Here is a 15,653-nt window from a genome sequence, read left to right on the forward strand (position 1 = left end):
AGAAGCTTAATGCGCATGGCCATACTAATGAGTTTTACGAGTGTAATACGTGTAAGTAGAAGCTATAATGATAAAGTCCTTTGTAGAGCCATCGTGTCTTTTCTATTTGATGCAAGTGTCAGAAGTTTACCTAAGTGCGCGTGCGTAGGACAAATAGGCTGGGTCATTTTTAAGGGTCATTTTTAGTCACATCTGAACGCTACCATCCTACCCACAGTATCCCTTTCTATAATTTTTAACGTAAATTCAACTTGGGCTTCAGTGTCGTTCTTTCCAAGACTATTCAAAAACATTTTATTTGCCTTATTGTAACTTAATCCAGGGAATATACCCGTAAAATTCCGAAAATAAGCCCCTCCAAATGTAGGGCCCCCCAAACCGTTGACCCAAAAAACCCTCCGTTAAATCACCCCTCCAAATATAAGCCCCCTGGGGGCTTGTACTTGGAAAATTGCCCTCAAATACAAAGTAAAACAACACAAAAACGGTAACTTCACTTCCAACTATAAGGCTAGCCCAATCGATTTGTAAACGCAAATTTCCCTCCGAATATAAGCCCCTCCAAAAATAAGACCCTCAAAAAGGGCCTTGGAAAAAAATTAGCCCCGGGGCTTATTTTCGGAATTTTACGGTATTACAGCCATCATGGCATCAGGAGCGGATCCAGGATTTTTTTTTTAGGAGGGGGTGCACTCGTCTCTTGCTGTACTTCAACACCAATAAACCACATAGTATTTTTATTTTGCGGAATACCAGTTGTATTAGAAAACCGCAGGTCATCTGGGGGGAGGGGGGGGGGGGTGCGCACTCCCTGCACCCCCCGTAGATCCACCCCTGGGCATTGACCGTTAAAAATGGCAACGACCTTTTACGAAAGAGAAATAGGCCGCGCCGAGCTCTAAATTGGAGAGTCACATTTCCCATGGCTGTTCATACTACACGAATAACATTTCGTGTCGGTACGAAAAGCATGATCCGGTATAGTGTGAATATAGGTATAAAAACCGTCGTCGAACCCAGCCGCGGGCGAATGGTATATTCCTTCCTCACTAAATACCTCATCGGCATTCAGTATAATAATCATTGTTTATAAAGCATTGCATATTTGGAAAAAAGAATAACGGGCTAGTTGACGTAAATCTTAGGAAAATCTAAATTCAGTTTGTGAAAAAGTTTTTAAATTTTGATCGCGTTATAATAACGAAGTAGTTTAACACGAGAAGAAATTTTAAAATTCTACGTTAACAAAGAGACCCCATGAGGCCATTAGTAGGGGAATAAATCTGAATCTTCATTTAAATCCGAGATGGCGGCCATTAATAGTGACGTCACAAGTTCCCAGTAACATTGTATTTTATTCTAAAATCATCATTTCATGTTCTTAAATTACGATCACACTTTAACCACCAACCACCAGCCCCTTACTCCTTCCCCCGCCCCACTTTTACCAAACTTTGGAGTAAAGTTTGCTTATATACAACCGAGTATTTCTTAAACTCGAGTTCAGGCGGTTTTTGTTTGCCATTTAGCACACGCCATACTCGGTAATTTAGTTTTCATTCAATACGAAAATTACATAGTTCTCTTAGAGAGAAGTAATTTTTTTAATCTTTGAATGAAAAGAGGAATTAGAGTGCGGTGATGCCTGTAATACAAGCCATGGTACGGGCACATTTATTAAATCCGTCAATACTCTTGCCAACTCACGATCAGTATGTTCTTTTCTTAATTGTTTGTTACGTAAACTTAAGATCATATAGATGCCGACGTCTGAAAGATTAATATTATCAAATGTCTTGAAACATGATCCGCGTTTCAACATTGTCTACATTTCTTGTACATAGTATACACTGTTGAGGTGGTCCAGTCCTTTTCCTCTTTATGCTATGGTCTCACATATGGATACCTTCTCTAGCTTGTTGTTATCCTGCTGTCATCAACTGTGTCGTGTCTTGTTTGAATCCCAACCGTTGATGATTCACAATCGGACTCTCGACAGGCCTTTACTTGGACTATGTAGTATAAAAATAAGGAACCTCTAAGAAAGGTTTTGCGCACTTTGCCTCACAGAAACTTAAAACGTAACCAATATATGATGTTAAAGAGCGCAAAACAAATCGGAAAGAGAACTCTGGCGTAATCATCAACACAATCAGGGTCAATGAAACGAAGACAGGTCCTCTTTACACTGCACTGTGGAGTTCTGGGATAGGTGAGTGGCCTGTGTTCGATGTCACTGGATGAACGGTGTCGTTTAGCTCTTGATCGCTCGCAGAGATGAGTAGTTGCTTTCTTTGACTTGTCAGCGAATGCACTGTAACTCTAGTGGATTATCAGAAACATGTTTTAATGCATTTATACTACTACATGAGAAATTTCTGCAATTTGATTGGTTTAGAGCAGTGGTATTTCAGCTTAATTTGAAATACCCACATGTGAAAATTACAAACCTTTTGCGGGTAGTAGTATAAACAAATAATAGCATGATTTGTACGTGATATTTGGGAAAAATACCACTCGTGATATTTCAAAATTGTCTCAAATTTCACGCGCATAAAGGCTCGTGAAATTACGTATAACAATTTCGAAATATGACTCATGGTATTTGTACCAAATATCACTACAAATCATGCTATTACCTATACAAATTTTATGAGATAATTTCAAAACAAGAAATAGTTGCAAATTTGAAAGCGATACGTAGTCGTGGTCAGTGAAATTGTCCTTGGACTGAGAGCGATCAACTAGAACCATGTAGAATGTGCTAAAATCACTTCCCTACCCCACCCTGATCCAGGGTAATTAATTAATAGCTTTGCTCTTTGAAATCTGCAATCAAGCCCGGCTGTGAAATTCAGGGTTGGGGGCTAGGGACAGGGATGCTGTGGCATCGGTAGGGGTTACCCACCCCAGAAAGATCATTATTTTCATAATTTGAGCATCTTCCTCAACTAAGATATTATATTACATACTTTTGTACTAAGTTATCAGCCCCGATCATTTCTTTTCGATTTCTCCAGTAGTGGAACGAAATTTTAATTAAAATTACCAAGTAATTAACTTGCCCATGCTCCGCCCAGGGCTTGGTAGCCCTTGAGTGCTACAATACACTGAATTCAAGGCAAAAAACCCATTTGGATTGACCTTATGAGCCGTGAAGACTATTTATAATTACAATGACTGTCATATACAGTACCTCGAGTGGATCGTAGTGGTCGTAATCTGGATTACCCTTGTGGGGTATACTACCATTCATAGCTGATTTCCGCGAGTTGTTTTTTAATGACTCTTCTTCCTATTTTTAAGACGTATTCAAGATACAGATGAGCACTTCAATCTATACACAACAAGAAATGTTCTCTGCATAAAGTTTCATTTGTCTTGTTACTTACCGCTTCTTCTATCTGTTGGAGATCCATAATCTTTTTTAACCGTTTATTATGAACATTGACAACATAGAGAACAAAAGTGTACTCCACTAGAACGCAGAAAACAAACAGAAAGCTACCAATTAGATACCAGTCTATTGCCTTGACGTACGATACCTGAAATGAAACGAAAGAAATGATTTGAGTAAAAGATTTTTTGAATTCACATACATTTCACATTTCTAGCAGTTCTAATGACGGCTTTGAAGCCAAATATAGAGGAAACGAACTGAGTAAATCTGGAAATAGCTTACATTCGCAGGTCCAAACCAGTACGCAAGGTAAGATAAGATAAGATAAAATAAGCCCGATAACATAAGTCAAGGCAAGACTAGAGAAGATATTAGGCATGATGATATAACATAATATAAGATAGCAACTATCTGTTGTGACCCTGTTCCTGATAGAGAATATGTGAATTTATTACCAGTCCATACCTTTGGCATCGTTGTATTCAACATATTTAATATAGTGGTTATCGTCAAAACTGAAGTTATCCCGAGAGCTATCCGGGCTGCAGTAGCATCAGGGGGAATGCAAAACGATATCCACGATAATATCACAATTAATGCACACGGTGCATAAATATGAATAAGAAAATAGCCAGCTCTTCTTGTGAAGTTAAATGACGAGGAGAGACGCGACCAGTTTCCTAAAAAGAAAGAGAAGAGGCTGAAAACTAGCAGTTTATTTAATTTTAAGACAATGAAGACACAGTTTACTAAGAATTATATTATCCATTCAAAATATTTCTCGGTTTCTGATTGGCTTAAATTCCCTGGGTAATTCTTCAACATCAGCTAGCGTTGACCAAATTTGGAAGAAGTTTGAAACATCCAGTAAAATTTCATCAACAGCACAGGCTACAGCCAGTAAAAGAACGGTAATCGCCGTCGTTGGCTCGGTTGCTTCAGTTAGAAAATGACAGAAACTTTCACACGTTTGGCAAGAAGAAATAGCCGAACTGCTGAGAACCATAGCAAAAACAGCAAAAACCAAAGAGGGACTAAGGTGGGTAATTCCCTCGTCGAGCTGCATAATTCTTCGTATCATACTAAGCCTCATCCAATAATTGTTAATTACGAACGAATTGTAATCCATATAAGAGTTTCCTTTAAATACGAATTATAAATTATTTTTATGTTGAAAGAAAGTCCATAACCAAAGGCACTTAAATCTGTCAAACAAGATCTAGACACATATTTCCTAAAGGACTTTTGTCTGCGATGCACCCACCTGAGTAATAACCTGTAAAATAACTAGTTGTTGTTGCGCCTGTTAAGTTGTATTGTGGCATATCATCCAGTTTTTCATTTACCGCCACGCCTTTGTCGGTTCGATTTTCCCATCTATACTGCATATTTTCAGCGTTGTAGCCATCTGAAAAGTAGAGACAAAAAAAAAATAAAAACTCAGCCAATCGCCACAAATTCTAGTGATAATCACTGACGCGCGAACTTTGAGTAATGCCTTCATAAATGCAATATTTTAAATAACTTACAGCTCTCGATGTTCAAATTGCACTGCTGTTTATCAAAAGGAAAAAGTCGCAAATCCATGGGACAGTTGGCCCGCACAGTCACTCTGTAAAAACAGATAAGAGGATATGAAATGCAGATGTATCTATCGCGTCAGTTTTGCTTATACAATTTAAGAGAAAGGCGAGAATTCACCATGGGTCTTTTTAAATGATCAGATTTAAAGTGTAACTTGTGTTTGGCGCAATGAAGATTCTCAGCGATGAAGATCAAATTTAATGGGCGATTTTTCGTGATATCGATTAGGGGATTTGACAGTAGAGTAACGCTGACAGTGTGGTTAGTGTTTCTGATTAAAGGGTTAGCGCTTAAAAGCTTCTAAATTTCTTTAATTTGCCATATTAACCCATTTGATAACTCTAAGCTCTTCATTTCGGTGCCAAGCGACGCATTACCTCGGTCTCTTTAGAGACCAGCCACTTTATCCATAAAATGTTTTGAAGAGCGATGATGGCGCCGGCAGTGGTGAGAAGATTCGTTTCCCTCAAGCGGCCTGGGTTCGAGTCCTGGCGTCGACGTCATATGTGGGTTGTGTTTGGTGTTGGTTCTCTCCCTCGCGCCAAGAGGTTTAATTTAGCTCTGAGTAATCCGGTTTTCCCTTCTCCTCAATAAGCAATACTTTCAAACACCAATCACTAGACCAATAGAATAAAGATTAAGCTTTTAGCCACTTATTATTGGCTTTGTACCTTGCGTTGTAATGAACCCCACCATCAGGAGATATCGACAACAGCTTGTTTATCATCGTTACTTTATGGAACTGTGAACTTTTGGAATTCTCAAAATACGTGTCTGGCAACCAAATTTTGTCCAACATGGAGTTACTAACAGCTAGGGTTTCATTCCGGTTATGCTTTAAGCGAGGATCATTCCAAAGTTGTCTAAGAAAGAAATCTAATTTGTAGTCCTAACAAAAAAAGAAAGAAAGAAATAAAGAAAGTTTAATAGAGATGTTATTTCTGACGAATGAGCCCGCGAAGAAGACAGAAATAAATATTTTGACGGCACGAGATACAACAGGGCCTGGGTACTAGGCCGGGTGCACCATGGGTAGCCATATCGGGGGTATATAAGGCTGCGTATATCACGTGTACGTCATCTAGGCTTACGAACCACCCTCTCTTTGTTTTTTTCTTTATCTACGTACTTTGTAGGGTTGGTTCTCGCCAAGCCGTCCCAAAATAAACTTATTTTCCATTACGTTTTGTCTGTTGATGTAGTGTAGTGTAGTCAAAATAACAAGCCTCGTCCAAACGGACGCAACATTGGTGGCCATCAACTCCCAACGTTGTTGGATGTTACATGTTGCGTCCGTTTGCACACCCTGTTGCATGTTGCTGCATGTTATTGCAGTTTCGCTGGGAGTTGTTGCGCAAAGTTTAAAACCGGTCAGACTTTTGAGCCGACTCGCGCCTACAGTGGCGGAACAATGTTGGATCCGTTTGCACAGCTTTTCCAACATTGTTGGGGCCAAGCACCGGCTTATATTAGCAATGATCTGAAGTGGACCCGTCGTGTAGACTACATAATTAAAAAGGAAAATGAGAGGCTTTACTCACTCAGAGTTCTCAAGCAGCGAGGTGCTCCACCAGTTTCTCTAGCTAAGGCAATGGTAACTATTGTTCGCCCAATTTTAGAATACGCTGTCTCCGTATGGCAAAACATACCTGAATTTCTGGCTTCTACGATCGAAAGCATTCAAAAGAGGGCTATGCGCATCATATTTCCTACGTACGATTACAATGAGGCTTTATACGCACTTTCTCTCACGACCTTAAAAGAAAGACGAGTCCACCTGGGTCAGGTCTACATTGCTAGATTACAGAACGAAAACCACCCATTACACTTTATTCTCCCTAAACTGGAGCAATTTTACAATAATTATCATCTGAGGTCAGGAGCACCCAATTTGTAAGACCAAGCAAGCGCACTCAAGATTTTATTACTTTTAAGTATTAGGTGTTGTTAGTTAGTAAATTTTTAGGTACCTTTGCGATTTATTATCTATATTTGTACATATTATTATACGATTGTAAGTAGCTCTGTAATTCAGCCTTATATGTACAATGTATTCCTGTAATGAGTTTCTTTAATAAACAGTCATACATAATATTACACATGGTTTACAAAGTCCTAAGGGTTGTATCCTTCCCTAGATGCATTGCAGGTCCCAACAATGTTGGGAGTTGTTGCGTCCGTTTAAATGCAGCTATATATATTATGGCTGGATCGGTCCTGAGGGCGTCATACTTAAAAGGATGGCATGTATAGTTCACGCTTCGAGTAGCAATTTTTGTGGTCCCAGTCTTTTATGAAAAATTCTCAGTGTTCGAACCTTTTTCACTGAATAGAGAATAAATTTAATCCCAACCTCAGCTTACCATGTCAACAACGTTGATTGAGTCAATGGACAAGACCCATAATCCTACAGTAACCATAACTGGCGGACCTAGAAAAAGGAGATAAAAGGAATGAAGGACAGGTCCTGACCTGCACTGCACTATCTACATACCTACCCTCGCCTCTTCGCGCTTTGTTTTGATAAAGGCTCTCTACCTTCTCCTGCTATCTTAAAAACTTTACGTCGTTTCAGAAATAATACTTTTTTACGGGGATGAGACATTAACCCTTCACCAACCCCCAATCTGGTAGACGAGGTGCTGCGATTTGTCTGTATTTTCGCCCAAAACTGCTCAGCACGGTTAAAACCACCAGGGACTAAGGTCCCAACTGGTATAGCTTTCAGGATCACCATGGCACGCAAACCTCGCCACCACGTTAAGGCGCAACTCTTAAGGAGGTGCATTATCACAGAACACTGAAGAATTATTTGAAACATGTATGATCTCATTCGCATTGGGCTTTTCGCCTAATGCGAATCCTTTCAGCTCCTGTGGTACAGCAAAAACATAATAATAATTTAATATTTGCTATTGCGCAAATTAACATACTAGTACATGATCAAATGCGCATAACAATACAACACAATACAAATGACGTGATACTGGTTCCCCACCCCCCACCCCTCGACAATTCCTTGTACCGTAGTGGGTATATGACTTTGCATGTAATTTAGTGGGCTGGCAGTAAATATATGTCAAAGAAATAGAAATCCACGCTTACCTCCAAAGTTTGGTCTTAGTCGTTTGTCATAATCTTTAATAAGATTGTTTAAGAGAGCTGTCATAGTCTTTGCTTCGGCACTAAAAACAAAGCATAGTACTGAGCATATTGTTAATCATTCTATAAATTTCATTGTTATGGAAAAAGGGTTTTTCTAAATGCAGACAATCAAGTCAACAGATAATATTTGTTTGACAAGACTAAATTATGTATTTTTTTTTTATTCAATTTTTTACCTTTCTTTCGATTGGACTGCCCTAATAAACAGAGTTGCAATTACATATGCCGCTAACGTCCAGCGAGACCCACTTTTGCCGTTCATTTTGCTCTTTCATTCGAGGACGCAAATATGTTCAAAACTGAAAAAAAATGACAGTCATAAAGTTTAAGTAACAGCTTAAGGAATGGAAGTATCAAAATTTTGTACATTCGAGACAAATCAACCTCTTGGGTCAAGAATTCTCCATAGTAATTTGCGTGTGGTTTCCTTATCCTTATGAAGACCTTAACATAAAAAAAAAAACAACAAACAAACAAACATCTGCAAGGGCGTATTTTGAAATGACTTTATCGAACGTTTAATTTGTCGACGCAGCAGGAAATTATAAAGCAAAGAGCAATCATTTTCTGAAAGGACCAAAGCAAGCTCTGCAACAATTGCAACTCGAATTTTATTAATAATAAAAGCTTAAAGCCAGAAGGGGTAAATGTACAAATGTACAAATTTACAAATGTACACTTTTATCCCGCAACAGACATTATTTTCCAAAAGAAGGAAATATTAACAGTAACAATAAGCGGAAGAAACAAATGTGATTTGACTTTTTAGATATTCCATACATGTTGTGTTCCTAGGGCTGTAAACATGAGACCCATTTTCTCCTAATGTTGTTATGCGGTTCCAGCTCATGTGGGGAATCATTGTCACCATCAGTCATTTTAATTCCAAACTATGATCACTGCACAGTGCTAATGTTATCTTAAAAGGGTTTCTCTTAAAATTCTCAGCAGGTTAACAAAAAAGGCAGTTCCTTTTTCAAATATCATAATCTTTAATTTCAAACTTGTTGGTATCGCTGGTGAAAACGCGGCGATGTCGGCTTGAGCTGCTGTGTTTTGATTTTGGTCGGTACCGACAGAAGCAATGAAATGAATTATACTCATCTCCCCGTTTAATAAACAGAAAACGTTTCGTTTGAAGTCGAGGCATTTGTCAGTGACTTATCTTAACATGTCTTTAGGTACAAGGCCTACAAAGCTTTCACGATGGCGTCCACGATTACCCCTGAGCTTTTGTAAGAAAAACGCGTGTTCCGCAGGCTAATCACAAGGAAAACACAGTTCTATTGAAAATTCCTGTTACCAAGATTGCAACCACATCAAATGGAAAAATAGTCATCGTCGCAGATGAGTCTAGTGAAACGTAATTTTTAAGTGCTGCGACCCCTTGATAAAACCACATGGATGAAGATTGCGCGTCTTAAAAATATAGCAAAAACCACAGTTTATTTTACAATATTAAGCCTTCATCTGTTATTTGCACCAGGAGTATAACACTTACCTGAAGAAGCAATTTACTTCATCGATTTTTATCTGCTTTTGATCAAGCTTATTCCATATTTTTTTTATACCTTACGTCTATCTAATTCTCGCAGGGATAACCCTTACATGTAACATGCATGTAGTTCATGACATGCTTATTAATTTATATTTGTATGTAGGAACGAGGAAGTCCGTTGTTTATCAGCATCGCGGCCTCGTCAGCCAAGTCATAGGTTGAAATAAAAAAAATACATATATACATATACAAAAAAATAAAAACTAAAATAAAAGGTTAAGCAAAGCGTCAATGTTGCCCAGTTTGCTTAGGAACGCCGAGTAATCTCTGAGCAGTTTTATAGTTGCATGCTCACAAATTAAAGATGAAAACTATTTGCAGTACGCTTGTTCTTTGCTCTGAAGAGGCCGTTTGTCATCCATAATTTTGAACAATATGATCAAAATCCCAACACCATATGAAAAAAGGGTAAACATTTTCACTGATGCAAATGAAGTGCGGCTCCCTTATATAATTAATGTTGATGATTATGTTTGGTAAGTACATTCACCAACTACTATACTAACCGTTAAAGAAAATAGTTGTGTTCTGTGCAATTTATCCTAGCAGCCAAGTTTTCTACTGTATTGGTATCCAAATCCTAAAGCGTATCGTGCAATTGATCTTCACTACCTCGGTTACCCAAAACTAATTGCTTCTAAATCAGAACTTCTTTAACGCCAGCGTAGTCGTGAAAGACGTTGTATTAGGCCATTTCTTTATTCTCTATTATGTACAGTTGTTTAATTGCAAAATTAATGAACATTATCCTAAAGCAAGGTATTTTCAAAGTGTCACGCCTTCACGCAAATCATCGGTGATAATGATCCTTTTAAAACGCAAACCCTCATTAAGAGAGACACTCTGAAATCCGTAACACTCTCTCAGGGAATAATGGCTAAAAACAGGTGTTCCTGACATAAACACTATCACACATCCTTTTCACTCTAAGGAGAAAATGCCTTCTTGAAACTTCATCTGCTTAGACTGACCTGCTTACTTAAGGTAAGCGGCGACAATTACTAATTGCTTTGACACAAGAGGCCCAGGAAGTTTTTCCTGTGTTTTGTAAAACACATCATTCTGCGCGGCAGCTTTTATGTCCCTAGACAATCGCCACAACATCACGTACTCGATGTGTAAATTGAATGTCAGTGAAAATCTTTTTTGTTTAGTTGTTATCAAACATAGAGCTGACTAAATTATTTAGGTTTAATGTCGGAAAAGATATGCTTAGTCGGTCCTTAGTGTTGCCCGAGGGTCGAAAATTTCAACAAAGGCGCCTCAATCTTGCAACTGTTCTAAATTTTTGATCCCTCATCCCGCGAGTAAAAGCTACAGCAGTGTATTGGATCACAACCTCGTGAGACAGTTTTGCCCTCTTAGGAACACTAACGCAAAGATCGACTCCCCATCTTTTCAGCTTGCATGGGGAATTTTTTACAACCCAAACCCTTTGGGTCATTCAAACCAGTATTTTTTTTTGTATTTCGGTTTTTACGTGCGGGGATAAAATTTTTGGAGACTGTCGTTTAATCGGGTTTTAAATACTTCTGCCATCTGTTCGGAAGAGAAACTGGCTTATCTGACGCATGCGCATAGTGTAGGGTGGAAAGGAAATCTTTTAGTGCGCATCCAGAATTTGATGATGATGTATATATTCAAAACTGTTTAAAGTTTTAGCTACCAAAGGCAGCAAAGAATTGAACCGGAGAAAAATTTAAAACTAACTCGACATCGTGACCATCTTTGCAACAACGGCAAGACATTTATGAGGTCTATGTTTTTAAATTTGCTTCCGGTGTTTATTGATCGCAAAATTTAGCTTCCACTAGCAATATTTATTCATCAAGATTAAAATAGTTTCAGATCTTTCTAATACGGTTTTGTATGAAGCTAGGTATCTCTGGGACCAAGAGAACTGTTAGTAATAAACGCGTGCCCAAAAGCAGAGGTTAGCCTGTGCTGTACGGTATTAAGTGTAGTAACCAATCCCCCGCCTAGTCCCAGTTCGCGTGTTTACGTATAAGTAATTCGACTTTCGCGCGGGTTATGCAAATCGTAAAGTATCTTGCTCGAGTTCGCTAGCTGTTACAACTACGTTACGTTCTTTATCTTACTTCTTTCGCCGTATTCCCAAATCGTCAGGTAATGTCCTCTGTCTTCGTTTATCTCGTATTTCCTATGTTACCTGTATTTCCTACGTTATTTCCATTGTTGTAATTAGTCTTTCCGCTCTTAATGTATTATGTTTGTTACTTTATCCTAGAAACCACTGGCAACATCATGTAAATAAGGTTAAGAGTTCGAGTTGCTCCATTTGAATTTAAACTCTTTTGCGACTTATATTATTGCTGGTGCGTTGGTTACATTAAGGAAGCGTTATTTCGCCTCAAGTTAAAGAAATGGCGATTTAAAGAGAAAAAAAATGCAAGGTGCTAATTTGAATTTTTTATAGAAATCATTTTTGTTCGAATTTCATGACTGGTGTATCTCGATTGCAGGACAGTCTCACACAGACGAGGTAACCAGCTTTTATAGTTTAGTTCAAGTGATTAATTAGGTTTGATTGATTCAAGATGGCGGCTCCCAGAGATAGGATTTGAGAGGATGCGAGATTTCAGATGTTCAATATCAAATTCTTTAACAAAATGGCGTTGCTATCAATGATACAGGACAACAATGTTGTTGGCAGACTTAATTGAAAGCTCAATGAATTCCGATGCCAAACTGCAGAGCAAAAAATCGGCGATTAACATTTTGTGTGCAGTACCATAGAAACTGATGACAGCTTGTATGGAGTGTTCGCCTCGTCTACCTATTATTCTATTACGTCATGTTAGGTGATCCAAGATTGTCTTGGATTCTGGATTCTTCGCTCTGGACTCGGGACTCCGAATACTGGATTCCGGATTAATTTTAAGTGGAACTTGGATTCGGGATTCCAATTGTTATCTGGAATCCGCAGTACTTCAGCTGTATTCCGGAGTCCAAAGCCCAGGAGACCAGATTCCACGAGCAAAAATCTCTCGCATTCCGGAATCCGCATTACGTGGAAATGCGGATTCCGTGGAACAACTTCAACGAAAAAAAACAGCCGTTCCAAACTTCCCTGCAAAGCCAAGAGGGAGGAACGGTTAATATGTTCCAAATTGAAGTGACGATTGTTAATTTGTTTTGCTGCCGAACGTTTCCTGCACCTAATTGTAAGGTATATTGGGTTCGGCTTACAAAAAGTACCGCGTCTGGATCGGGCTTCATTAAATTTTGAAATTTTCAATAGTGGTGCTGTCATCTGCTGTCAGTTTTCGTGCTCGGTGTTAAAAGATTAATCATGAGTTAATAAACTGATTTAGAATTTCATTAAAAAGTCACCTAATACCCGTGGGGTCTGTTAAGCACCAACCCAAACAAACTGAACTCAAATTATTAATTTACTTGACAGACGACATTTCCTGAAAGTTAACATAACAAAAAGTAAATGCCACTCAGTATATATAATTTTTTCTAAAACCTCAACTAATTCCACTTGAGCCCGGTTGTTTTCATTAAAGTTGATCACACGCAAAAAGGTATATATTTTACTTCAAGGTTAAAGAAATGTCACGTGTACGGTGGCGCCTAAAAACGGCTTTTGAAAATGATGAAAAACTATTAACTTTTCAATTTCAATCTAGACATCATTAAATAACAAACGCACCCTATGTAAAAAATATGGACTATGAATAATGTATACTCACTAAATTCTCCAGCTAAGTTCTCCTGTGGTTTCTCGTTAACACGTTTGCTTCTTGAAAGCATATATCTGATATATAAAAATCATGTTCAGAGTAAAAGATAGTTCACTTGTTCACAGTATTTAAGGCTTGTCGAGTTAAAATTGGGACGAATTTTATTTCAGCCTTAAACTTGTGAATTAAAAACTTTCAAATAATAATAAGAAGTTAGTCATTTATATTAACATAACATATTAATAAGTTATGATCTCGAGTCTGTTCAGTGTGACACTCAGAGCAAGGAAATTAAACTTCCTGCCCTCAAGGAATAAAAAACTATGGTGGTACATCGGTTTTCATGGTGTTTCAATGCAAAGGGGACAAAACTCAAATAAAGTTTGTTGTACCTCACCTATTGTGCTAAAATGATATTTAAAATAACCCTGTTTCAAAATAAGTCGATTTCAAAACAGAAAATTTAAAAACTTCTAAAGCTCTGTGATGACGTTTCTTGGTTTCTGGTTGCTTAAGGGTCTTATATTCATTCACACTATGATATCAAACCGTCTAATAGACCGTTGAAATAAATAATAAAAAAATCCCTTACCCGCCTTGGAAAAACTCAACTTTTAAATAGACCTAAAAGAAAAGTGATAAATAAACATTCAATATTTCGAAAAACAAAATTTAATCCGGCGCCCGAGTGTTAGGATCTGCAATCAAAATCTACTGAGTTCTCATTTAGCTTGCGCTTTTTCACGCTGTTCATAGACAAGCGTAACATATGAAAGAATATATATTTTTCTTTTTTTCCGTTTGAACGTCTTTAACATAAGGTCGTACTTTGAATAACTTAAAATCCTTACCTTTGCTTGCTCGAAAACGCGCCTGTAATTCTGCTCAAAGTTCTTGACGATATTTATGAAATCAGAATTTTTGCACATTTAATAAAAAACATCGCCTTCTAATTAATTTTTCCGAGTATCATTTTGACAACTGACGCATGCTCACTTCAGCTGCCTCCTTTTAAAATTCGTTTGATTTAAAAAGCAGTTGCTTAAAAAGGGTATTTCACGACTGATATCGCTGTTTTAGGTCAGTTCTGTGCTGAAGTCCTTTAAGTCTTTACCCATAGACAAAATGCTTCTCAATAGAGTTTTGAAGAAGATATCAAACATTTTCACCAGGGAACATTAACCATCGTAATGTTTTGGGTGATTCTGGAGCCATAGCAGTAAAACTTGAAAACTGGTTGGCCTCACTTTTTCAAGTTTCAATTCATGTCCATCCTTGCCATCCGTTAATAACAACAGACGACAAAAAACAGTTTTAATGCCGAAATCGTCTTTAATAACAAAATTTGGACATTATTTTTTTTTAATTCAGTTGATGCAGAGACACGTTTAGCTTTTTTTAAAAAAGCTGTAGAGCGAGTTCGGGACTGCTGCATCTGCGCTTTTTGGTCTTCTCATTGATACAGCTTTCAATTGTCGCTAAGGCAAAAAGCGAAAATTATTAAGTCCAATTTCTACGTGAGATCCTGATACTATGTTTGCAAGTAAGTTTTATCATATTTTAAATTTGTTTGAAATCTCTGTAATACACAACACCACTGAAAACGCATTACCTGGTAGATCGCCATTAGTCTACGCCCGAGATTTTGCAAACTTAACAGGGTCAAAACTTTACGACAAAATATGCAAAACAAAATTAACTAAACTTAAAACCTTTTCATGTCTTTAGCTCAAATGCAAATGTATATTTTTTTGCATAAGGCGACCACGCAATGATACTGATGACATGTTACATATATCGTCACTGCAACCATGGCAACCGACTGACATGTGGTATTGATAAATAGTAATACTTTATATTTTACAATAACTGAGCCAATACTCGCGCGCTGATTGGTCGAGAGGTATGGTCTATGAGAGTGTACACCATGGAAATGACGTAACATGTCCCGCAGTGCCGATTGTTTTGTTTTTTCGTAAAAAAATAAATGGTATTGTAAAAAACAAATCGACCACAATTTTCCATGGTCTACGCTCTTATAGACCATAGAAATGACGCCATAAAATGTTCAAACCTTTTCAGTGAAACCAGTCGCCAGCGGCTCGTGGTTCCACTAGAGTTTTGAACTTTTTAAGACGTCATTTCTATGGTCTATAAGAGTGAATTGTGGCCCATTTGTTAAATACTGTAATTCATTGCCTACATTTCAGTATAAAGGAAATTGGAGAAAACGGTT

General features: G+C 37.9%; 1 protein-coding gene across 1 annotated transcript; it reads right to left on the reverse strand.

Moving 5' to 3' along the window:
• Positions 1–1,350: 1,350 nt before the first annotated feature.
• On the reverse strand, positions 1,351–8,165 carry LOC140932494 (gamma-aminobutyric acid receptor subunit beta-3-like). The gene is made up of 9 exons (XM_073382100.1): positions 8,090–8,165; positions 7,348–7,415; positions 5,656–5,873; positions 4,930–5,012; positions 4,665–4,808; positions 3,866–4,080; positions 3,393–3,545; positions 3,197–3,295; positions 1,351–2,322 (listed from the first exon to the last, which is right to left on the reverse strand). The coding sequence occupies exons 1-9, from the start codon at positions 8,151–8,153 to the stop codon at positions 2,065–2,067; spliced, it is 1,302 nt and encodes a 433-aa protein (XP_073238201.1). The 5' UTR covers positions 8,154–8,165; the 3' UTR covers positions 1,351–2,064.
• Between the last annotated feature and the right edge of the window lie 7,488 nt (positions 8,166–15,653).

Source organism: Porites lutea, chromosome 3, assembly GCF_958299795.1.
Source record: "Porites lutea chromosome 3, jaPorLute2.1, whole genome shotgun sequence".
Lineage (NCBI taxonomy): Eukaryota > Metazoa > Cnidaria > Anthozoa > Scleractinia > Poritidae > Porites > Porites lutea.